Here is a 24,392-nt window from a genome sequence, read left to right on the forward strand (position 1 = left end):
TCGGAGAAATGTGGGAAGATTCTGTGATGGTGTGGAAGAAATAGACCCAAGAGCAAGACCCAAAAGACCGATGATGTGAGTGGAAAGATCACTCAAAGGAAACTGAGTAATACAAAAACAGTGAGAAGAAACACTGGAGAACATACCGCTTCCCACATGGTAGAGAGGTAGGGGCCACCCTGGACAGAACGTTGTCTACCTTGTCAGATGAAATGAGGATTTTTTTGTTTGTTTTTCACAAGAAAAGATGGAAAGGGGAGGAGGAAAGGACTATGACAGATGAACAAAAAAGGCAGCAATACAATGTATTCTCTTTTTTTAATTCTCACCTTCCATCTTAGAATCAATATGAAGTATTGGTTCCAAGGCAGAAGACTGTGGCAAGAACTAGGCCACGGGGGTTAAGTGACTTGACCAGGGTCACATCGTATCTGAGGCCAGATTTGAACCTTAGACCTTCTATCTCTGGGTCTGTCCCTCAATTCACTGAGCCACCTAGCTGCCCCCAGTATATTCTTTTTAAAGAAGAATTCTAAAAATGAAAACAAAGGAGGGACTTCTTAAGATTCATTCCAGCTGTAGGGTTATGAAGGTAGAAGAATGGAGGTTCAGAAAGGAAATAACTTGGTCATAAGCCAGGACCAAACCAAGATTTTTTTTTACTGCAGTGGCCCTTTAAAATATTAAATCTTATTCTTTTAACTAACAAAAATAAAATTTCTCTCCCTCCTGCTTCTCCACCCCCATTATTATAAAAAAGAGAGAGAAAGAGTGGAGAGAGAGAGAGAGAAAGAGAAAGAATGGGGGGAGAGAGAGAGAGAGAGAGAGAGAGAGAGAGAGAGAGAGAGAGAGAGAGAGAGAGAGAGAGAGAGAGAGAGAAGGAAAGAAAGAAAGACAAAACTCTTACATATTAAGCAAAGTAAATTCCCTGCATTGGCTGGGTCCACAAGAATCTGTCTCATTCTTCACTTGAATGCCTCCTCCCTTCACTGTCAGGAGGTGGGGAGCCCCACTGAATTCTTTGGAATCCTGGTTGGTCATTGCACTGATCAGCATTCTTAGGTCTTTCAAAACTGTATTTACAGTAGAAATTTCTCTTGGTTCTGCTCACTTCACTTTCCATCAGTTCATGCAAGTGTTCTCAGCTTTCACTGAGACTCCCTTTCATCGTTTCTTATGGAACACTAGAACTCCATTATATTTGCAGACCGTAATTTGTTCAGTCGGTCCCCAGTTGATGAGAGCCCCCTTAGTTTCCATTTCTTGGCTACCTCAAAAGGAGCCGCTAGAAATAGTTTTGTAGAAAAGGATCCTTTTCCTGTTTCTTTGATCTCTTCGGGGGTATGCTTAGTAGGAGCATTGCTGGTTCAAAGGGTACATACCATTGAGTGTCTTTTTGGGCCTAGTTCCAAATTGTTTTCCAAATGGATGGATCAATTCACAGCTCTGCCTGTGCCTGTTTTCCAACAGCCTTGCCGACATTTGACATTTGCCCTTCCCAGGCTGGGAGGTGTACATTGAAACCTTTGAGTTGTTTTAATTCAAGCTTCTCTAGCTATTAGTGGTTTGGGAGAGTTTTTTCATACGATTGTTGATAGCTTGGATTTATTTCTTTGAAAATGGTTCTTTTTCTGTCCTTTGACTACTTTATACTGTTTCCCAGAGAAAGAAGGTTGGGGTTCAGGTCATTAGCCCCTTGTTTATCCACTAGCCTGCTCTGATTCTAGGGTTTGGAGTCCTTTGGACCGAAGATGGAGGTATAGGATGCCACATGCCCAAGTTCTTTTCTTGGCCCTGCTCGAGTTCTCTCTGGGACCTTAGGTCAGGCCCCACCTCGTCTCCCGAATGGTGTCCTAGTTTTTAAAAGAGAGGGAGAGAAGTAATATAGGCAATGAGCTTTTCTGCTCGCAGTCTCAGAGCTGGAAGGAGCCCTAGAGGGCCCCTCATTCATTCCATCTCTCCCTGGCTAAGTGTCTTTAATACAGGTAGCCTTTGACCTTTGGGATAGTTCTTTATTGGAGGGTTTTTCATTATATGGAACTGAAGTCCACCTCTGTTCATTCGGGCCTACTGATTCAGGTTCTGCCTTCCTGGGCCAGAGATAACATGGGCCCACGACTGCATTCCCTCCCACGTGACAACCCTTCAAACACCTCCTTCCCACTCACCTCTTCTCTAGGTCAATCTCCCAAATACTTTCCGTTGATCTCATGGTGTCCAGTAACCCTCCTCCAAGGGCTGGCCAGTTTGCAAATGTCCCTCTCAAAGTATATGGCACATAGAACAGAATACAGGCTTGGATCTTGCCTTGTTCTTTCTAGATACCCTGTTTCTCTGAACTGTCTAAGGTAGAGCCTCCTGGGTTACTGGGACACTGAGTCGACTCAGTGAACTTGTGACCTACTTTTTCAGGTACAAGTCAGACCAAGATGGTTTTTCGGGCCCCTTCCTGAGAGAAGATCTTGGAGAATAGGCATGGGAGCTTCCTCATGTATGAGAAAGGCTGTCTCATGGAGGAGAGACTAAACTTGTTCTGTTTGGTCCCAGAGGGCAAAACCCAGAGCCCACAGAAGAAGTTGCAAAGAGGCCAGCTGAGGCAGGAAATGACGTCCTAACCTAAAAGTAGAATGGGTTGTTATCTTAAGAGGTTGTGAGGTGCTCCTACTGGGAGGTCTTCAAGCAAAGGGTGAATAACCGCATATTGATTGTTATGGTGGGAGGGGGGTTCCTGTTCCTGGAATGTTGACATTCTACCTCCCAACTCTGGGCATTTTATTGCCTCTCTCCTACCTGGAATCTCTCCTTCCTCATCTTTACTTTCTTGACTTCCTGAATGGCCCAGCTAAGATCCTGCCTTCTAGAAGAAGCCTTTCCTACCCACCTAGACCTCTCCTCTAGTGCTGGTGCCTTCCCCTCCTGGTTATCTTCTATTTCTCCTGTCTATATCTTGTTGGTCTCCTATCTCTCCCATTCTACTGTGAGCTCCTAGAAGGCAGGGCCTGTTAGCTAGCTAGCTTGCTTGCTTACTTTACTTTTCTTTGGATCTGCATGGTTTACCACTGGATGCTTCATTGGGCTACATGGTCACAGAGGGCCCTTCCAACTTGTGCATTCTGGGATTGGGATACTTGGCTTGTGGAAGACTCCCTGGGTGTTTTTCCCATGAACTGTTTGTTGTCTGGCCCCGCTTCCCCTGTTCTATTCTTGTAGAGTTAATTTTTTTTAACCCCAGTGTAGGATTTTCTTTGACAATCTGATATTATCAGTTCCTGGAGGAGTCTAATATGGAGAGTGCTTGCTAGCCGCTTTCTGTCTTCACTGAATCCAGAACAATAGGCAAAGGGTTGAAATCCGGACAAGAAGGACTGAGGCTAGACACACAGCTTAGCTCCTGACTATGTGGGTGTGAGCCATCTTCACGTGTTAGAGACGAGATGAGATAGAGCGTTTTTAGGCTTCGGGAGATGCTGGGTAACAGGGGAGCCACCTTCGGGCATTCGAGTGGAGGAACAGCCTTTTCTAGAAGGTTCTAAACAGAGTTGTGATAGTAAATTTTTAACAATCAGCTCTCGGGCTTGGGGGGGGGAGGTTAAGAATTATTTTTTAGTTGCACAGAAAAACAACTTCCACTATTTGTTTTTCATAATTTCTGTTTATTCCAAGGTAGCTCCATGCTCAGAAGTTCTCTGTTCTAAAGGCCTTCCGCACTTTGGCATGCACTGCCAAGGGCCCTTCCGGCTCTGCTGTTCCCCATTCTCAAGCCCCTCTCAGCTCTGCTGTTCTGTGATGTTCATCCGAAAGCGTGGCTACCATCTCTTGATCCTAGCATCCCTGGTGGAAAGGTTTCGTGGCACCTATTTACCATTCACAGAAGCAACCCCCCCCCCACACACGTACAATTCACTGATGCATACACACAGCCTTCTATGCACAGATAACCGTCCTTGCAGAATAGGCTCTGAGTCCAAGGGCCAGCCCAGGCGACTGGCTTCCTCCATGTTCATGCCATCCACAAGGGCTCCTACTTTGGAAACAGAATGAATGGAAGGAAGGAAGGAAGGAAGGAAGGAAGGAAGGAAGGAAGGAAGGGAGGAAGGAAGGAAGGAAGGAAGAAAAGGAAGAAAACATTTCATTTATTAAAGAGAGAAAATGTTATTAAATATGTAGGAAGGAAGGAAGGAAGGAAGGAAGAAAACATTTGATTAAATCCTTATACTGTTCTATGTACTGTGCGAAGCCTGGAGATAGAAATATTAAAAAACAAAGCAAACCACAAAAACTCCCCTGGGCCTGTCCAAGCATCCTCCTATCCCAGAGATCACATCTGTGTGTGGCCTCTGCCTTGATGCCCCTGTTTTTTCTGCTCTACTTCCTGACCTTGTCCTCTTCCCGCCCCCATCTTCCCCCCAGCTGTCCCAGGCCTCTGCCTCAGCTTCTCAGAAATACTGTCTTGTCTTGTCTGTCGGGCCTGCTACCAAGATCCCATCGTGGATTTCCTTTGGAGGGAGGGTATGGAAGGGAATGTTCTTCCGGTCTTGGAAAAGTGATCTCTTCTCTCTGGGAGGCCATGCCTGACCCACCAGAAGGGCCTTGACCTTGGCAATGGTGGGGCCGGCATAGCAAGACTAGGCTCCTTCTCGGGGTAGGGAGGAGAGGGGAGGAAATGCTTTGGGATGGATAGGGCGTCCATCCTCAGAAAGGGATGTGTGGCCAACAGGAGAGAAGCACTCTTCTGGCCCAGAGTCCCACAGCCAAGGACTTGGTCCAGTTGTATACAGCGGTGATGGACAAGATCATGGTAATTGAAGGCTCATTTCTGTGCACTAGACTAAATGCAGAAAAAAGAAAAAGGCACCATGGGCCGGGGTGGTCAGGAAAAGGCCACCCGGGCTGGATGGAGTTTGAGCAGGCCTTCGGAGCACTGGCGAGGGGCATAGGACAGTATCCCCTGATGTCTGTGGTAGACAGCAAGGATCAGCCTGACTGGGACAGAAAGAGACAGAGAAAGACTATAGGGCAGGGTGGGGAAGTAGGGAAGGGGTCATGGGAAAGAAAATTAGACCCACTTAGAGAGGGCTTCGAAAGCCTTGGAAAAGTACCAGAACTCGATTCACTAGGAAATAGGGACCCACTGATAGTTCTTGAGTGGTAATGAAAGTTTTATCTAAGAAAGGTCCCACATAGTCCCACATGAGGGCCACCACATTCACTACCATTGGTCCTCTATCTTCCAATAGCTGTCCTCCAATCCTAGTGATCTTGGAGGTCATGCTTAGGATGCTTTTGGTCATCCAAATGATCATGGGGCGGGGGTCCTAGCTGTCCTACAGCCCCCCCAGGCCTTTCTAGCCTTTTTTAGTGGTCAGCATCACAGATGTTGGCCCAAAGCAGGAAAAAAAACAAGAGGAATCTAATGCAAAGATATTTGCCATTCTTGATTTTAGAAAATTTTATTGGCCTTGGTGATCATTTTGTTAAGGGGTCAGACCTGTGGGTGAAATACTATTTTCCATGCCTGTTTTGCTGTCTCCTTTACAGGGAAGAGTGTATGGTACAGGAGAAAGAACATGGGTGTAGGTGTCCAAGCTCCTGGGTTAAAATTCTTTTTTTTAATAATGATAAATTTTTTAAATTTAAGAACAAATTTCCACATACTGGGTTCAAATTCTGCTGCTACCATTATGACCGTAGCAAGTCACATTTCTTTTCTGGGCCTCAGTTTCCCTACTTTGTAAAATGAGGAGATTAAACTAGATGGAGGAAACTGAGGCCAAGGGAGGGGAGGGGATTTGCTCTAAGTCAGCCAGAGGATTATGGGTATAGAGTTGGAAGAGAGCAGCCCTTCATTTTACAGAGGAGGAACCCTTTCTGAGGCCTAGAGAGAGGGCTAAGTGACTGGCCTAAGGTCTCGGAGGCATGAAGTGATAGAATTAGGATTGAAATTTGCTTTCTACTTCCTTCTAGCAAACTTTTCTCTGTTTGGATTTCCCCTCCTAGCCATCCTGGTGAAGGCGGGCCAAAGACTTGATACAAGCACCTGGGCCCACCCTGATGCCTCCCTTCCTTCTCGCTCCTGTCCCTGACACTGGCTTTCTTATTTCTCTTTCAGAAATTGAGGCTAAGAAAGCTTGTGACTGGCTGCGTGCAGCGGGATTCCCCCAATATGCCCAGCTCTATGAAGGTAAGGCATCACATGCCCTCTGGCGCCCACTCTCCAGCCATCCCAGATTTCCCTAGGTTTGTGTACAAAAGCCGAGAGGCCAACTCCCGGGGGATGCCAGCTTCACCCCGAGAGCTCAGGAAGGGCCAGAACCTGGACCACATCTCGGTTACCATGGTCTTGTAAGGCTGAGTCAAGTGAGATGAGGTTCTGGCCCCCGCATTGTCTGTGCAAAGGCCTAGAGCCTTGGAGCTAGACTGATTCGTGCTAGAACTTGGATAGGCTTACGGACCCAGGCTGCCAGACTCTCCTGCTCCAAGTGCATCCACAAGACCTGATCTCTTCCTCTGCCCTGCTGGGGCCGACCAGCTATGGGTCAGGAGAGAAGTAGCTCCCCACAGTGCCCGCAGACTTCCAGGAGGCAAGGGAGAGAGCCGACAGATAGCAAGGCCCATTGTCACATTCCCACCCCAAAATGCCTTCAGGAATTCCTAGAAAAGTAAGCTGAGCCCAAAGTCTGTTTGTCTGAAAAGGTCACTGACTGCTTTGGGGCTCTCCATTCAGGTAGGATGTTCTCTCTTTTGTGAGCCTTAATTTCTTCTCCTGTAAATTTTTTTAACCCCTCACCTTCCATCTTGGAGTCAATACTATGTATTGGCTCCAAGGCAGAAGAGCGGTAAGAGCTAGGCAATGGGGGTCAAGTGACTTGCCCAGGGTCACACAGCTGGGAAGTGTCTGAGGTCAGATCTGAACCCAGGACATCCTGTCTCCAGGCCTGGCTCTCAATCCACTGCACCATCCAGATGCCCAGCCCACCTCTATAAAATTAGTGTTTCTTCCAGCTCTGCTGTGTATTCTGTTTTCAGAGGTGGCCATATTCCCAGGCTCTGACACAGGCCATGTTCTGGGATCCCCACCTCTCCCAGCTCCTGCAGAGTCTGCTTTCTGTGTTTTCCTCTATCCCTAACCCCATTTCCACCTGATCCTGAAAGTTCTGTGGTTGTCACTGGGCCTCCTCTTCCCATAGATTCCCTTTTCCCTCTGGACATCACATCTGTGAAGAAGGACCATGGTTTTCTGGACCAGGATTCCCTGCGTTCCCTCTGCAGGTAAGGCTAGTGGGAGGACAGGCCCTGGTTCCCACGGGGAACACACCTTAGCTTAGGGCTGCTGTGGGTGTCGATGCCAATGAGGGCCAGCTGGGTGAGTGCTGGTCCTTCTTATGCCTTGTTTGTAGGAGACTGATGACCCTGAACGCCTGCGCCTCGATGAAACTGGAGGTTCGCAGTCAGCGCAAACTGGTGAGATTGGGCTCCTGGCCTGGGGCCCCTAGCATGAGTCTCCTGGGGTATCCTGGCTGGGAGGGTGAGGGGAGGGATGGGAAGCAGCTCCCTTATCCAGGTAGCTGGGCAGGCTCTGTGAGCAGAGGATCCCAGGAGAAGAAGGCTCCATGTCTGAGGGAGCAGTGAGCCTCAGTGGGCCACAACCTGGGCAGTTTATCCATCATTGGCCCTAGTGAGCAGATCATTGAGTTGAGCCATCTCAACTCATTTTGCAGAGGATACTAAGCCCCTACAGGGGAAGGGACTTGCCCAAGGTCATGCTGGCAGTTGGAGGCTGTCAATCCATCCACAACATTCATTGAGTGCCAGGCACCATGCATCAGGACTAAAGCACCCAGGCCTCCTGACTTCCACTGCTTTTCCCAGTAAAACTCACAAAAGGGAATCCTTTACTCGATAGGGTCTTGTCTCCCTGAGAAATGATTTCCCAATCTCACCTTTGGGCATGGCAGAGGGGACCTTGTCCCCAGGGTGGCCCACTGAGCCAACTCCTGGCATCCTTTGCCCCAACTTTGTTTCAGCTTGTCTCTTCTTCTAAAAGTTTTTGAGGGAGGTCGGAGTCTTGGCGCCAAACTCCCTGGAGCCTTGGGAAGCAGGCCTGGGAGATGGGGGGGGTGCTAGTGGGGCTAGGTTTGACAGGGGAGGCCCATAGGGCTGAATCTGGCCTTCCCCTAACTCTTGGGGGTCTTGTGCAGAATGAAGACCCAGAGGAAGAAGACTTGTGTGCCATCAGCAACAATTGGACCTTTCAACGGGATAGTCGACGCTGGTCCCGCCTCGGCTCCCCAGAACTGGGGGTTTCCCCTGGAGCAGGCCTGTGGGCAGCTTCCAGCCACGAGAGCATTCTCACCAACATCAGTGCCACATCTCAGGCCAGCCAGGCTGGGAACATGGCTCGGGACACACTGGCTATAGTGGTGGCTCCCCCTCCAGAGCCTTCAGACCAGTCTGTGGCCCAGCTCGAGTCCCCCACATGGGCCCCCAGCCCTGGTTCCCTCCTCGGTCTGCCCCCAGATGTGGACGGCCCCCCGGATAAACCCAGAAAGCGCCGGACCCGAAGCTTTCTCCGGCACCTTGACTCTCTGCGGAGGAGGGAGAAGCCGGGAAGTCCTGAGGCTGGGCCAAGTACTCCCACCAAGGCTGCTGCCCCTGAGAAACTAGGGAAGGCTTTCTCGTTCCACAGTCGCCGTAGCTTCCTCTCGGCTGGCTTCTACTCTAAGAACCAGGCTCCAGACACTGAGGCTGAGGGGGCTGGGGCTCAATGCTCAGGGTCCACACGAGAGTCAAGATGGCAGCATCAGCAGGGACACTGGCAGGCCTGCTTAGTGCATGTGCCAGGAGACCACAAGCCAGGCACTTTCCCCCGATCTCTGTCCATTGAGAGCCTGTGCCCCAAGGAGGGGCATCGCCTGGTTGACTGGCAGAAGGCAGGGAGCTGGGGCCCAGAGAAGCGGCGGGGCTCATGCAGCTCCATGGACAGCCGCCTCAGCGTCTACGACAACATGCCTGAGCTAATGGGCAACGGGGAGAGGCCAAGGGACTTGGATCCTGAAGCCAACTGCTCCCAGCTTGATGACATCCTGCAGGACATGTGGGGCCTACAGAAGCATGTGGAGCTCTGGTCCCAGGCCGTGTGCCCAGACGGGGGACAGCCCAGACAGGAAGAAGAGGAAGAAGAGGAGGACACCGATTCGGCTGGAGAGCAGGCCTTCCCCTTTGGCATGCAACTGGAAGAAGAGCACTCCATGTCCGACATGGGCACTTCTGCCAGCGACTTTGACAGCACTGGAAACTCCCTGAATGAAACTGAGGAAACCGAAATCCGAGAACGCCGGGACTCTGGCGTGGGAGCTTCACTTACCAGGCCCTGCAGGTGAGTCACCTGAGGGACCATGGGTATGGGCTGGCACAGGGCAACAGAACGCAGAGGAGCAGAACTGGGGGGGCCCTTAGAACAAGGACGTGGCACGGCACAAGGGGAAGCAGCAATTGCATTGGCCACTCACCTCACTTCAGAGCTGTCACATTTGGTCATGTGGGTAGCCAGTGACACCCGAGCTGCAGTCTTAGCCAGAGACTCCAAACACTGAGGCCCTGGAGGAGGAGACGATCACCCCAGGCACAGAAAGTGCAGGGAGCCCCCTGAACCCTACCTGCCTCCCTTCTAGCTCTTGCTTCCCCCTTCCCCATTGCCACGTGGACCCTGTTGTCCCTTCATGGGCCCTTCTTGTGGCGCTTCGTTGGACGATAGGGGTAGGGAGAGCCAACTGGGACATCCCAGTGTGTCCAGCCTGGCTGGGACTAACTGGGGCTTGGAATAGCCACTGAAGAGTGGCCTCTGACGCCCTCTAGTGGCACCAGCCTAAATTGCCTATGTGGAGGCTCCCTTAGAATAGAGCGGGGAACTCTTGAGCCTAACTGGCTGAACCCTGGGAATTTAGGCTTGGGAACTGAAAGTGAGAAGCAGGTAGTGAGCCTCTAGCACTTTTACCCTATTGGAAAGTAGGGACTTAACATGGCAGATGGAGGCAGCACGTATATGGAAAGAGTCTGAGGAATGGGTTTACCTTTTCCTACCTGTAAGACCTTGGGTGCCTTCCTTCCCTCCCTGGGCCTCAGTTTCCTCCTCTGTGAAAATGAGAGAATTGGATTAGATCATCTCTGAGGTCCCCTCCAGCTCTAGATTGAGGATCTCATGTGTGCCCTTGGCTAAGTCCCTTCCCCTCCCTCCCTGGGCCTCAGTTTCCTCCTCTGTAAAAATGAGAGAATTGGATTAGATCATCTCTGAGGTCCCCTCCAGCTCTAGATTGAGGATCTCATGTGTGCCCTTGGCTAAGTCCCTTCCCCTCCCTCCCTGGGCCTCAATTTCCTCCTCTGTAAAAATGAGAGAATTGGATTAGATCATCTCTGAGGTCCCCTCCAGCTCTAGATTGAGGATCTCATGTGTGCCCTTGGATAAGTCCCTTCCCCTCCTTCCCTGGGCCTCAGTTTCCTCCTCTGTAAAAATGAGAAGATTGGACTAGATGCCCCCTACCCAGGGTAGTTTCCCACTCAAAGTCTAGGATGCTCATGATCTGACTGAAACATTATAGATGGGTCATCAAGGAAGTCTACACTGACCTTTGACCTCAGGGATGACAAACAACCTTTTCTAGCCAGGTCTCCAGTGTCCCCATCAGAGAAATGGCCAATAGCTGGCCCTAGGGGAAGTTTGGGCATCAGTTATTAAGTAGGTACCATGTGCCAGGCACTGGGGAGCCCCAGAACCACAGTCCCTGCCTTCAGAGTGCTCACACTCTTAAGAGGGAGGCAATGGGCAGAAGAAGCCTAAGATGACATGGCGCAAATGGGAGCCAATCCCAGAGGAACTGGGGAGGAATCCAGTGAGGCAGCACCCACCTCCAGCCCTGAGCCCTGCTTTTCTATCTCCCTGCCAGGAAACTCCGCTGGCACAGCTTCCAGAATTCCCACCGGCCTAGTCTCAACTCGGCTTCCCTCGAGCTTAACCGCCAGTCCGTGGCCCAGCTCAACCTCCTGCACAAGGGCTCCCTTCTACGGCTCACGGCCTTAATGGAGAAGTACTCTGTGCCCCACAAGCAGACCTGGGCCTGGTGAGCCTCAGGGAAGAGTCCCTGGTGGGGTGTGGGGGTAGAAGCAGCTCAGGAATGTTCTAAGTGCAATGATGCCCTCCTGGGGAGGCTGGGACCAAGGCACGTGCATGTGCCTTCAATATGGGCAAAGTGGGGAAGAGACTGACTGCATGCTGGCCCACTGAGGGGACAAGCTGAGCAAGGCAGCTCGTGCAGGCCCCCGTCCTCAGCTCTGGCTGGCCTCTGACTGGGGCCTCCCTCCCCTCACAGGGCAGTCCCCAAGTTCATGAAGAGGAGCAAGACTCCCAGCTACCAAGGCAAGAGCGTCTTTGGAGTGCCCCTCCTGATTCACATGCAGAGAACAGGCCAGCCGTTGCCTCAGAGCATTCAGCAGGCCATGCGCTATCTCCGCAGCCAGTGCCTGGACCAGGTGAGGCCTTCCCCCCCCACCCCCAGACAGGTGGCTGTTGCCCTCTGTCTGTCTGGGAATGGAGTTAGCCAAGTGTAAGGGAAGGCCCTGTCAGGGAGGCCCGGTAGTAGGACTGTTTGTTCCTCACTGAACATTCTAGGCTCAATTCCAGGGGACAACTGAGGCAGAGACAAGGCCCTTCTTTCCTTGGGGCTGCTCCAGCCTCAAGTGCCCTCTGGTGCCCCCAGCTTGGGATGCCCATAACTCTTCCTGCTCCTTACTGGCTGATCTCAAAATCTATTTTCTTCCCCACTTCTCTCTTCTCCTGAGTTCACAGAGGTCTAGGCCTGTTTGGAGTTTGGCCCCTTCCTTCCCTTTGCCTCCATTTCCCTGCCCCACCCCCCCTCACAGGCTTCCACTTTTCTTATGTACAGCCCCCTCGTTAGGTTCTTTTCCTCCCTCATCCCTCATCTCCCATGAGGCAGCTGGACCTGGGCTCCCTGCTGTACCCCTAGCCTGACCCGGTAGGATGGGGCAGCCCCATCAGCCTGAAAGAGGGGCTTTTAGACCTGCCCAGAGCGGTTGAGGGGAAGTGAAGCAAAGACCTGCCACCTGCCACCTGCCTCCAGCACCCTGGACTGATGGCAGGGGAAGGAGTCTTCCTCACCACCTATCCCGTCTCCTTGTGGGGCCAGGTGGGCATTTTCCGCAAGTCCGGAGTGAAGTCCCGGATCCAGACCCTGCGACAGATGAACGAGGCATCACCAGAGCATGTTGTCTATGAAGGCCAGTCAGCCTATGATGTGGCGGACCTGCTGAAGCAGTACTTTAGGGACCTCCCAGAGCCCATCTTTACCAGCAAACTGACCACAACCTTCCTACGCCTCTACCAGTGTGAGTGAGCCTGTCTTGACTTACTGTCAGGGACCAGGCTTCAGCCTGCCTGAGCTGCACTTGCCCGTGTGCCCTTGGCCAAGGGACTTGCCTCCTTCCTCACCTGAAAAATGGGAGCATACTCCTAACAGACAGGGTGTATTTACGGATGGGAAAGCTGGAGCTTAGAGGAGAAGTGATTTGTCGGGGATCTCATATAAAGGGGAGAATGGACTGGGAAGAGCCCGTTTGATGGGCGTCCAGGTGAGGCACTGCAGAGGATCAGCCAGCGCCATATATACAGCCTGGCCCAGAGAGTCCAGAAGCCCTGGACTCAAAGCTCATATCTGCCCTCCATTTCCTCATCTGAGAAATGAAGAAGGGAATGCTAGGTGGTTCAGTGGATAGAGATCCAGGCCTCGAGTTGGGTGGCTGCCCCAGTTTTAATCTGGTGTCAGCTGGGTGACCCTAGGTGAGTCACTTCACTCCAATTGCCTCGCCCTTACTGCTCTTCTGCATAGTTATCAATTCTAAGACAGAAGGTAAGACTTTAATGTATGGTGTAGTAGAAGGAGAGCCAGGTTTGGGGTCAGAACTACTTCCTCTTCCTGGACCTCAGTCTTCTCCTCTATACAATGGGCAGGTCCCTTCCAGCTCCAGACCTCTGCCTAACTTGACTAGATGAATTCTAAGGACCCTTCCAGCTTCAGCCTGTGCTTCAGTGAGCACAGAGGGTGTGGCCCCTAGGGGAAGGACCAGGGACTTTGGAGAGTCACTTGCCCCCCTTTTCCCCTATCTCAGCAGTTGTCCCAAAGGACCAGCAGCTATCGGCTGCTCAGGCAGCCGTTGTTCTTCTTCCTGATGAGAACCGGGAGGTACTCCAGACATTGCTTTACTTCTTGAGTGACATTGCGGCTGCCCAAGAGAACCAGATGACTGCCGGCAACCTAGCCGTCTGCCTGGCACCCTCCATCTTCCACCTCAACGTCTCCAAGGACAGCACTTCGCCCAGGTTGGGCCTTGGAGGGTGGGGTCGGGTGGAGAATAGAGTTGGGGGGAGGAGTGAAGGAGTGGCAAACAGGTGGCAATGTGCCCAGGATGAATGGTTACATATGGGGATAAGGAGCTCGCAGGTCAGGGAAGTTGGGCCATACACACTCACCAGATGGAACCATTTGTCCAACCTGACAATTGAGTTCCAAACCCAAGTTGAAGCCCCCAGAGTAGGGGTGAAGGATGCTCCTCCGGGTAAGAATGAGGGCATTGTCAGGGAAGACAATTGGATAGGAGAAGCAAAGGCTGAGGCTAGCTGGTTCTCTGGGACTGGGTGAATTTGCCCTCCTTGGTCACCACAGCCCAGCCCAGCTGAACTGAATGGATTAGGGGACCCCAGGGAAGAGGGGTAGTCATGGTGAGGAATAAGGGAGAGCTGGGACAGGGCAGATGGCAAGATGGCCAAGGTAGCTGGTATGTTCAGAGTAGGAGGATTGGGGGGGGAGAAAGGAAGGGGACCAGGTGTGTGTGGTGTGTGTGTGGGGTGGAGAGAGGCAGGTACTCAGATTTGGCAGTGGAGCCATGCTCTAAGGGCAGTGATGATAAACCTTTTAGAGACAGTGTGCCCAAACTGCCACCTCTGAGCCCCCCACATTACCCCAGACAGGGGAGAGAGGAAATGCTTGCACTGTGATGCTGAGAAGAGGGGTGAGACATGTGAAAAAATGTTCTCAGGTGCATGTGGAAAGGGGGAAGGCAGCAGCCCCCTCCAGCACACAGAGGCATGTGTGCCATGGGTTCACCAACACAGCTCTAAGGGATCTTAAGCCTGACCTAGAAAGGAATCAGCTGTAATTCCCCAACTCACCATAAGAGGTCAGGTTGGCTACCTATGACATCTATACCCAGTGCCTGGATATCTCACAGCAGATTTGGGGAGGAGATAGGGTTCTACAGACACCCCAGAGCAGACTATTTAACTCATCCTTTTTTTTTTAATTTAACTTTTGTTGTCATACAAAACCCACTTCCATATTGATCACTGTTGTAAGAACAAACTCATACACAACCAAACCCCCCAGATAAAACCCTAAATACACTGATGGGAAAGAGGACTCCAGCAGCTCTTTCTCTGGAGGTGGAGAGCCTTCCCCACCAGAAGTCCTTCAGGATTGTCCCAGATCATTGCATTGCTGGGAGTAGCTATGTCTTTCACAGTAGATCATCAGACAATAAACAATGCTGTTACTGTATACAATGTTTTCCTGGTTCTTCTAATATCGCTCATGCATCAGTTTATGTAGTTTTTCTAGCTTTTTCAGAAATCATTTTGCTTATCATCATTTCTTATAGGACAATAGTATTCTATCACCAACATCTGACTCATCCTTACTGGGGGATCTTGGCCAAAGCCTTCTCAGAGCCTCAACTTCCTCATCTGTAAAATGAGAATGATGTACTTGCCTTCCTCAGAGGGCTAGGGAGAGCTAAGAACTATTATTGATTTCTTTGTTAATTTGTTTATCTACTCATTTACCTAATCATTCATTTGTTTATTTGGGTCACTCCTCTTTCTGATTGAATAAACTCCCTTCCCCAGCACAGATCTCTACCTGTTCTACAATTAGGGTTTTAGAGTTGTCTTGAAAATAGAGAGGAAGTGACTTACTCAGGGTCAGCCAGGCAGCCAGTCGAGGTAGGACTTCTCACCTAGGAGCTAGCTCTTTGTCCTCTATCTCATACTGCCTCCCTGCCACTCTGATCACACAATCACTGTTATTGTTAATATGATACATTTTGCATCTCTGAGGAGAAAGATGGAGCTGGGGAAGGGGGAGGTGGTTTGCATTGGAGCTAAGGGGTCAGGCTTCGAGGTGACGGGAAGACAGCAGGGCAGTGGCAGTCCAGGAGCTGGACTTCCCACAGGCCAGAAGCCTTAGCCAGTTTCTCATGTATTCCCTGCCTCCAGAGTCATTCCCAGACGTGGCCAATTAGGGAAGCCGGCCCCAAGAGACCTGAGTGAGAACATGGCTGCTACCCAGGGCTTGTCCCACATGATCACTGACTGTAAGAAACTCTTCCAGGTGAGACCAGCCTCTGCGACCTTGGGTTCCAGAAGGGAGAAGGAAGCTCTCATGGCAGATAGTGGCAGAGCTGGAATGTTCCCACATTCATACTAGAGTTATATGATCCTAGGCAAGGAGAGCGGCACCTCTTTAAGCCTCCATTTCCTCATCTATGAAATGGTCCATTATCCTCATATTACTCATCTCAGTGCTGATTGAGGAAAGTATTTTATAGATCTTAGTGCTAGAGCACTAGAATTATTGTCTCATTTGTGTGTACTTGTGTGGAGCCACATATATGCCTCCCACACTCCCTGTATGTGTTATCTCCCTGGATCCCTGTCCAACTTCTTTCCTGAGCATCCTCACTCTCCACCCTTCCCTTTTCCAGAGTCTTTTTGGTTCTCAGACTGGAGAGAAAGCCCTCAAGGGAAGAGCTCTTGACCAAAAAAGGGATAGAGAGGATTACAGGAGATAAAAGGGACACCTTTGACAATGTAGAATTGAAAAGTTTTTGTACAAACAAAATCAATGCACTTAGAAGAGAAACAAAGAATGGGAGGGGGGCAAACCTTTGCAGCGGATTTGATAAAGGTGGTCTGATATATCAGAACAAGAGCCATTCCCCATTAGATAAATGGTCATATGATATAAATAGCCAGTTCTCCAAAGAGAGAGGATGCTCCCTCAAACAGTGCTGCGAGTGCTTCCTACTCCCAAGAGAGGGGACCCTTTCTTGGCTACTCTGATTCCTACCCTTGTGGCATTCCTCAGGTTTTCTTTTTCCCTCTCTTCACCAAGCTGAGCTACCAGAGTGGTTGTGGGATCCACTAATGTTTTGGCCCTCCTCAGGTGCCCCAGGACATGATGCTGCAGCTGTGTAACTCGTATGTGGTATCCAAGCCCAGCTCCCCTCCCCTGGCACTAGCTGAGCTTCGGGGCAAGCCTGGGGACTACCTGGAGGAGAGTGCTCAGAGCTTGCTGCAGGAGGCTGCCGAGAGATTCAAGGGCTGGCTGAACGTACCTGGACCACAGCACACGGAGCTAGCCAGCAAGAAGGTTAGTGTATTAGCAATGGTGCCAACAGGGGCAGGGAAGGAAAGACTTGAAAGACTGGTCCGGGCTACCCTATCAGTGAACCTGTTATTGCAACCCCAGGGACACCACCACAACAAACAATAATGACAAGGATAGGACCTGGTCCTGCTATTTCAGTTTTATTCATATATCCACCAGTGCAGGTCAGCACCTTCTCTGGAACCTTTAGTCTTTTTTTTAACCTCTTGCCTTCCATCTTAGAATTGGTTCCAAGGCAGAAGAGTGGTAAGGGCTAGGCAATGGGGTTAAGGGACTTGGCCAGGGTCACCCAGTTAGGACATGATCAAGGCCAAATTTGAACCCAGGACCTCTAGGCCTGGCTCTCAATCCACTGAAGCACCTAGTTGCCCCTGGTATTTGTAGTTTTTAAGAGTTGCTTGGAGCACCAAGAGGGTAAATGACTTATCCACAGGCACTATGTGCAAAGAGTGGGACTTAAACCCAAGACTTCCTGACTTTAGAGGTTGGCTCTCTATCCAGCATGTCACTGATAATAATAATAATTATAATAAGCTTTTCTCCAGTGCTTTAGGCTTTGCTAATTACTATACATATACTTGTGTTATCTCATTTGTTTCTTTCCACTTTGTGGGGTAGATGCTTGTTATTATTCTCATTTCACAGATATGGAAACTGAGGCTAAGAAAAGCCAGTGACTTACTTAGGGCCCCACAGCTAGTAAGTGTCCTAGGTAGGATTCAAACTCAGATCTTCCTTACTCTCAAGTCCTGTACTTTCTCCATCAGCCCCCAAGAAATCAGCCAGTGGGGATAAGAGAACAAATGGTGTCTCTACCCCAACATAGAATTCCAGGTCCAAAAGATGTTAGAGAGCATAGAATCATCTAAGCCACTCATTCTGTAGGGGAGGAAACTGAGGCCTGGGGAAGGGGAAGATCCAGGTCCTACAAGTTAGGACATAAAGTGTCCTGAGTATGTGTCGGAGCCTCGGGGGGGGGGGAGCTGGAAGAGAAGGAGCAACTGGGAGAGGCGGCAGAGAGTTGGCTTGGGAGAGAGATCCATAGGAGAACATGGGTTGGGGACCACTGTGGGATGGGCTGAGGTGTGTCTCTTCCGCCCCAGGTAGGTGGGTGTTGGGAGCTGAGCCCTGGAGAGGGGAGGGAGAGCATTGTGACTCCTCAGAGTCTCCCCCTAGGTCCGGGATGGGCACCCCCTGCGCCTGTGGAAAGTGACAACGGAGGTGGCAGCCCCACCCATGGCCGTTCTGCACCGGGTGTTACGGGAAAGGGCCATGTGGGATGAAGACCTGCTGCGGGCTCATGTGCTGGAGTCCCTGGGCCCTGGGGTAGACGTCTACCACTATGTCACAGACAGCATGGCCCCTCAGCCCTCCCGAGATTTCGTGGTGCTCCGGTGAGCTGCCCACCTGTGGGACAGGGGGGGTGGGGAGCCATCCGGGCTGCCTTTGGCTCATAGCGCTTTCTTCCCTCAGGATGTGGCGCTCAGACCTACCCCGAGGGGGATGCCTGCTTGTTTCGCAGTCTCTGGAGCCTGAGGAGCCAGTCCCAGAGTCCGGAGTCCGAGCTGTGCTGCTCACTTCTCAGTACCTCATAGAACCCTATGGCCCAGGGCACTCCCGGCTCATCCACATTTGCAGGGCCGACCTCCGGTAAGAGTCTCCCCTGGCCTGGGATCCTCCAGCTCCCCTCCCCGGACCCCAACTTGCCCCCTCCTCTGCCTGGGTGCCCCAAACAAAGCATCCCGGGGAGGGGCTGGAACAGTCTGCCTGCTTAGACTTGCTGCTCTTATTTCTTTCCCCAGGGGCCATTCTCCTGACTGGTATAACAAAGTGTTTGGGCACCTCTGTGCCATGGAGGTGGCAAGGATCCGAGACTCCTTCGCCACCATGCGGCCCATCCCTGAGACGAAGCTGTGAACAGGTGGGGCCAGGCAGGGCTCAGGGCTGCTCTCATCTGGGCTTTCCCAGCATAGCTAGCTGAAGAGAGCAGCCAGACGTGAGCCCTAGACTGTGCCTCCCAAGGACCTTGCCACTCAGTGCAGTCTGTGTGTGACTTGGTCCCCTCCTTTCCTCTCCCCCTGAACCCCACCACCCCTGTTCTCCCAACACCCCCAACTGCCTCATCCTGAGGTTCTGAGAATGGATGGGCTGGAGGAACCATGGCAACCACGGAGTGCTTGAGCCAACCTTCTCCCTACTTACCAGCCAGAGAAGCCCAGGCACCTAGCAGGGAGCCCCCACCCCCACCCCCATCAGCAGACTGCAGGGATGGGGTGGGGGAGGGCGTGGGCTCCTTTATCTCAACCGATACACTGCAAGCAAATGAGCAGGCTCAAGAAGGCCTTGAGAGTCCCAAGGTCTCTCCCTGGTGGGCAACCTAACAATCCCAGAATGCTTGGAAAGGTTGGGGGTGAAGCTCTCTGCAGCCTTTTCCCCCCCACCAGCACTCTAGAGTACAGTGCTCACACCCTATGCCCTGGGGGTTTCTTCTGCCTGCTCTCCTGGGACCTGATTGGGCAAATGGGGAGTGAGCAGGATGTCTCCTCCTAGAACAGAGCCAGCGTATTTGGCCAGTGCTTGCCTGGCCTCTGGAGCCCACCATCTTGTGAGACCACCCATCTAGAGTCCAGCTTGTGTGCAAGGTTTTCCTTGACAGGAAGTTAAAATCAAGAGGCAGAAGAGCAGGGCTATAGCAAGGCAGAAAATAAGGACTTAGGCCTTACAGCCAGGAAGGCCCAAGTTCAAGTTCCTGTCTCTGGTCTGGCTGGATGACCCTGGGCAAGTCACTTAATCTCTCAAGCAGATCAGAATAGATGTGAATCTGCCTTGGTGGAAGAACTCTTCTCCAGGCCCTTCCTAGGGACCTCACAGATCTAGGGCCTGTCCTCTGGTCCCAGTGATCTTGTCACGAGGCTTCTAAAGTGCCTCCTAAAGTGCCAATGTAGCTTAAGATGAGCCATGGTACCCGGGCTGAACTGCCCAGCCCCAAATCGCTGCCTGACGTGGCAGCAGCTCATTCCACTCGCCACTCCAGTGTCTTGGAGGAAGCCCATAGCTAGAAAACAAGAGCCAACTTTCTATTCCTTAGCCAAAGCAGAAGAGGAGAAAACACAAACCCCTGTGCCTCCCCCCGCCCCAGGCCCCCACTCCAGCTGATTGTAGCGTGCTAGTATTCCCAGAATCCCAAGTGGTAGTGTGATCTCCCAAGTAGCCAGACAAACCAGCTTAGCCAGCCAGCCTTGACTGGGCGAATCAGCTGGGACTTACTTTGTCCTGTTTCACCAAATAAATCTCCAAGCTTGTTAGTGCTAGAAAGGGCCTTGGGGGTCGCCTGGTCCAGTCCCCCTTTCCCAGATGGGGGAGCGGGCCTTCCCAAGGTCAGAAATAGCTAGTTAGGGGCAGAGCTGGGGCTCGAACTCAGGTCTCCCAAGTCTCAGGCCATTGCTCTTTCTTGCCTCTCTTTTGATCACTCTTGTCTATCTGTCGTTTCAAATCCCAAGCCTTGGGTTTTGCTGCCTTTTTTGTAGAAGTAATTGGGATGGGGGGAGCGGGGAGGTGGGAGGGGACATAGCTGTTAATCAAATTCCAATTTTTAAGCCTGTCTCTTTTGTACCTATAAATACTGTACAGTCGGGATATATATTAATATATACATATGTATATGCATATCTATATACATATATACATGGACATATTGTGAATATATATCACGATATGGATTTGTGGTCTTGGGGGGGAGCAGTGGCATGAGGTGCTTCAGACGGTATGTGAGAGACTGGACAGGCAGGTATGGGGAGTGCAAAGACCCTTTATCCAGCAAATAAAGTATTACTGAGCATTATTCCTGTGTGGTTGTTGTGTGGGGCAAGGGAAGGGAAGGGGCCAAAGATGGCGCCAACAATTGGGGTCAAGAAGTTGTCCCAGCCCCTGTTGGAATGGGCTGTGGGCAGGCATGTAGTGGAGGCCCCCTCGGTGTGTCTGCCCAGTCTATGCTGAAGTCAAGAGGACAAGGCCTGGGCCAGCCAGCGTGTCCATGGGCGGGCAGGCTGCCCTCCTGGGGAGAAGAGATGGGTGGGGACAGCTTGTGGACTACGGTGGCCCATGGGCACTTGAGTGAGATTTGGTGGAGAAAAGGCTGAGACTTGGAAGGGTTCTCAGGGTGCTTTCAGCTTTCACTGCTACTAAGCCACCATCTTGGATTGTTGATTGGGATGGTGGAGCCAAGGACTCCCCTTTCCTGTTAGGGCTTTTTCAGCTTCCCCTAACCTCAGGGCAGCTGAGATGGGGAGGTTCTTCTTCCCATGCACATTCTTTCTACCGTTGTCCGTTTGTCTCGTGAACTCGGCTCCTGTGCCCGTTTCTGGCATCACTTAAACCTCTGGCCTGCTACTTAGGGCAAGCACTCTTGTCTGAATCATAAGACGCTAGAAATGATTAAACAGACAACACAAGACACAACAAGGTCATTGAAGGGGAAATGAGAAATGAGCAAGCCCAGTTGGGGCCCCTCTTTACTTGCATTCTGGAGGTTTGGGTTGACACTCAGGACATTATCCCAGGCCAAGGCTAAACTGGCCTCCACTCCAGTGAGTGAGTGGCCTCACCACTCTCTAGATCAGTGGTGGTGGACATTTTTGAGACAGAGTTCTGGGCCCTGCTCCTGCCCTATCCCCCACTCCCCCACCAGACTGAGTGCCATGCCCACCCTCCCCTAGAGAACATGTGCCATGCCTCCTCCCATGAATGCAGGTGCACCCTACCCACCCTTACCCCAGACAGGGGAGGGAGGAAGCGCTCCCATTGGGCTGCTGGGTGGAGGGGTGGGGAAAGTGAGGAATGTCCTGAGCTAGTATAGAGAGGTGGAGGGGAGTGGCCTGAGCTCTGCTCCCCTCCAGCTCTGCCATCTGTGAACCACCCACCTTACCCCCTTGTGTGCTCCCATTGGACTGCTGGGCAGAGGGGCCGGGGATGGGGAAAATGTTCTCAGGCATGATGGAGTGGGGGGAGGGGTGGCAGCTGAGTGCTCACAGAGAGTTTTCTGCTTGCCATCTTTGGCACCTGTGCCATAAGTTTTCTATCACTGTTCTAGATTCTGTAGATACACCTTCTTAGACCCAGTTATATCCTGTAGAACTACCTGGGCCAGGTCCCAGTTAGATTTTCTTATTCCTTCCTAGTCTTCAAGGACCAATCTTTCCTGTGTTCCATATTCCTGTTCCCATGCTTCCCACCATCCTAGGTCCAGAAAGGAATCTAGCTGGAGGGTATTGAGAATGGAGGAGGCCCCTCTGTCCCCATGTCTACTGAAGGGATCACATATGGAAAAAACAAAAAGAAATGAGGTGGCTACAAAATGGTACTTGGGGAGAGGGAAGGGGGGAGGAGGATGGACCTGAACAGAAACCCTGGCACTCTAGGAAGACCTAAGGCCTCCCCAGAAGGAAAGTAGGCCAGCCAATAGAAGATGGCAACAAAGAGACTGAGGAAGAATCTGGGGAATAAAGACTTCTTTGGAGAAAGCACAGGGCTTAAAGGGGATTCCATGAAGATGTTGAAGTCTAGAATACATGGGGTAGGTCAATATTTCCTAAAAGGCATGGCCATCATTCAGAGGAAGAAAGGATTTCCTAAGCACCTACTATGTGCCAGGCACTTTTAGAAATATTTCATTCTCACAACAATCTGAGCAAATATCATTAGTTACCATTTTCCAGATGAGGAGCTGAGGCAAGTGGTGACTTTTCCTACTGTCAGGTGGGATTTGAAGTCAGGTCTTTCTCATTCCAAGCCTGAGGTTCTGTGGCACAACTGTGGCTTTGGGGACTTCAATTCAACTGTAGAAGGTACTGGAGACAATGATTTCCAGGAGTCCTAATTCCTACTCCTCTTACACACCCATCTGTCTCAAAAGGTTTCAGCTCTCCCTTCCAAGACTAGAAGGGAGCCATCTCATCAGGTACTGTCTCACTTAAGGGCAATGCTGTCTTCAGGAATCTACCACCCAACATATTCATTCATTCATTCATTCATTCATTCATAAAACGCATCAGAATTTTATTGCTTGAAGAATCCGGCATACAAAAGCATGAGAATGTCTAAAGGAAAAGTCACTAGATTTCAAGCAATAAAATATAACAGATACAGTAAAATAATAACCTGAACTCTGCACAAGAAAAAAAAGAAAGTGTGCAAAATGTCATCTAAGTTAAAAAGATTCACTTAAAATTGAAAGTGTAAGGATGTTACAGTACAAATTAGAAGACCCAACACTGCATATTAACATATGCTCTCAATAAACTTACTCCCTTTGGTACTTATTGAAACCCTTTAAAATAAAGTTTCTTGCTCAGATATTGTCCAACATACTTCATAAAATAATTTCAACTAAAACACTCGAGTGGTGTTGGAGGGGCAGCTAGGTGACTCAGTGGAGAGAGAAAGCCTGGAGATGGGAGGTTCTAGTTTCAAATTTGGCCTCAGATACACTCAAGCTCTTGTGACCCTGGGTAAGTCACTTAACTCCCATTGCCTAGTCCTGCCTTGGAACTGATACACGGCATTTATTCTAAGACAGAAGGTGAGGATTTTTTAAAAAAACTAATCTGAGACTGAGAACTGGAAGAGATCATGGAGGCCATCTATTCTAATCCCCACAGTCAGTGAACAAACATTTATTAAACACTTACTCTGTGCCAGGTGCTGTGCTAAGTGCAACAATGTCAAGAATCAGTCCCCGACCTCAAGGAGCGTATGGTCTAATGAGGAAGATAGACATAATTAGGTACATACAGGATACCACACAGTAGGTAGCCTGGGGGTGGGGGGGATAGACCCCAGCAGCTTGAGGGACTAGGAAAAGTCTCCTTCAGGAAGTGGGATTTGAAGTGAATCTTGAAGAAAGCCACCAATGATCTCATTGGGTCCCATGGGTTCAATTCAACGATCATACCTATGCAGATGATTGTCCACTATTGAGACTGAACTTCCCATCTCATTTCCAACTACCACTTGGACAACTCCAACCAAATGTTTGAACCTCAACATGGCCAAAACAATTCATGATCTTTCCCCCAAATCCTCTCCTCTTCTGAACTAGTATCAAGGGTGCCACTATCCTCTCAGTCACCCAGGCTCATACCTCATGTTACCTTGAGCACCCGGCTCTTACTCTCGCCACACATCCAATCTGCTTTCAAGTCTTATATCATCGACCTCCATGTTTCTTTTTATATGTCCTCTCTCCACTCACAGAGCTGCCATTTCTGGTTCAGACAGGCCTTCAGCACTTCATAGCTGGCCTGTAGAAGCAGACTTCTGGTTGACCTCCTTGCCACCAGACTCTCCTCACTTCAGTAGAGACTCCACTCAACTGTCAAAATGATACTTGATTTTAATTAATATCCAGTAACTCCAAGTATTATATTTTATAAGATTTATTAGTAATCACTTGAAGTAGAAGAAATAGACATACAAAGTATGACCACGTGAATAAAATTCTCCTGCCTGGCTCTAACCCAACCTCCACAAGCTGCGTTCCTGGGAAAAGAGAGTGAGAGGAGCAGCATTACCTCAAAATATATTTTCCCTACATTAGTACGTAGGTAGTATACACAAGTGGGATGCTGGGAAAGAGAGTCTTGGGGAGTAATTCTAATTATACAGTGACCTTTGTAAAGCACTCTACTGACCATGTCACCCTCATTCCATAAATTCCAGTGGCTCCCTATTACCTTCAGGATCAAATATCAAATCCTTTGCTTGGCTTTGAAAGCCCTTCATAACCTGGCCTCTTCCTACTTAAAACAACAACAACAACAACAACAACAACAACCCTCCCCTTCTATCTTAGAATAAATATCAAGTATCTGCTCCAAGGCAGAA

The 24,392-nt window shown here is 50.4% G+C and overlaps 1 protein-coding gene across 6 annotated transcripts in view; it reads left to right on the forward strand.

Moving 5' to 3' along the window:
• Positions 1-20,352, forward strand: part of STARD8 (StAR related lipid transfer domain containing 8) — a 162,075-nt gene extending 141,723 nt beyond the window's left edge. For 4 of the 6 annotated variants that reach the window (XM_056809367.1, XM_016426601.2, XM_007506943.3 and 1 more), the window contains 13 exons: positions 6,110-6,181; positions 7,188-7,269; positions 7,398-7,461; positions 8,199-9,376; positions 10,941-11,114; positions 11,364-11,523; positions 12,198-12,396; positions 13,177-13,387; positions 15,338-15,452; positions 16,287-16,493; positions 17,688-17,905; positions 17,985-18,161; positions 18,314-20,352. In XM_056809367.1, the coding sequence (XP_056665345.1) occupies positions 6,110-6,181; positions 7,188-7,269; positions 7,398-7,461; positions 8,199-9,376; positions 10,941-11,114; positions 11,364-11,523; positions 12,198-12,396; positions 13,177-13,387; positions 15,338-15,452; positions 16,287-16,493; positions 17,688-17,905; positions 17,985-18,161; positions 18,314-18,428 (2,972 nt within the window). In that variant the 3' untranslated portion in view covers positions 18,429-20,352. The remainder of the gene's footprint in view (positions 1-6,109; positions 6,182-7,187; positions 7,270-7,397; positions 7,462-8,198; positions 9,377-10,940; positions 11,115-11,363; positions 11,524-12,197; positions 12,397-13,176; positions 13,388-15,337; positions 15,453-16,286; positions 16,494-17,687; positions 17,906-17,984; positions 18,162-18,313) is intronic. The other 2 variants (XM_056809368.1, XM_001376514.5) reach the window with 1 other exon arrangement.
• The last annotated feature ends 4,040 nt before the right edge of the window (positions 20,353-24,392 follow it).

Source organism: Monodelphis domestica, chromosome X (genome assembly GCF_027887165.1).
Source record: "Monodelphis domestica isolate mMonDom1 chromosome X, mMonDom1.pri, whole genome shotgun sequence".
Lineage (NCBI taxonomy): Eukaryota > Metazoa > Chordata > Mammalia > Didelphimorphia > Didelphidae > Monodelphis > Monodelphis domestica.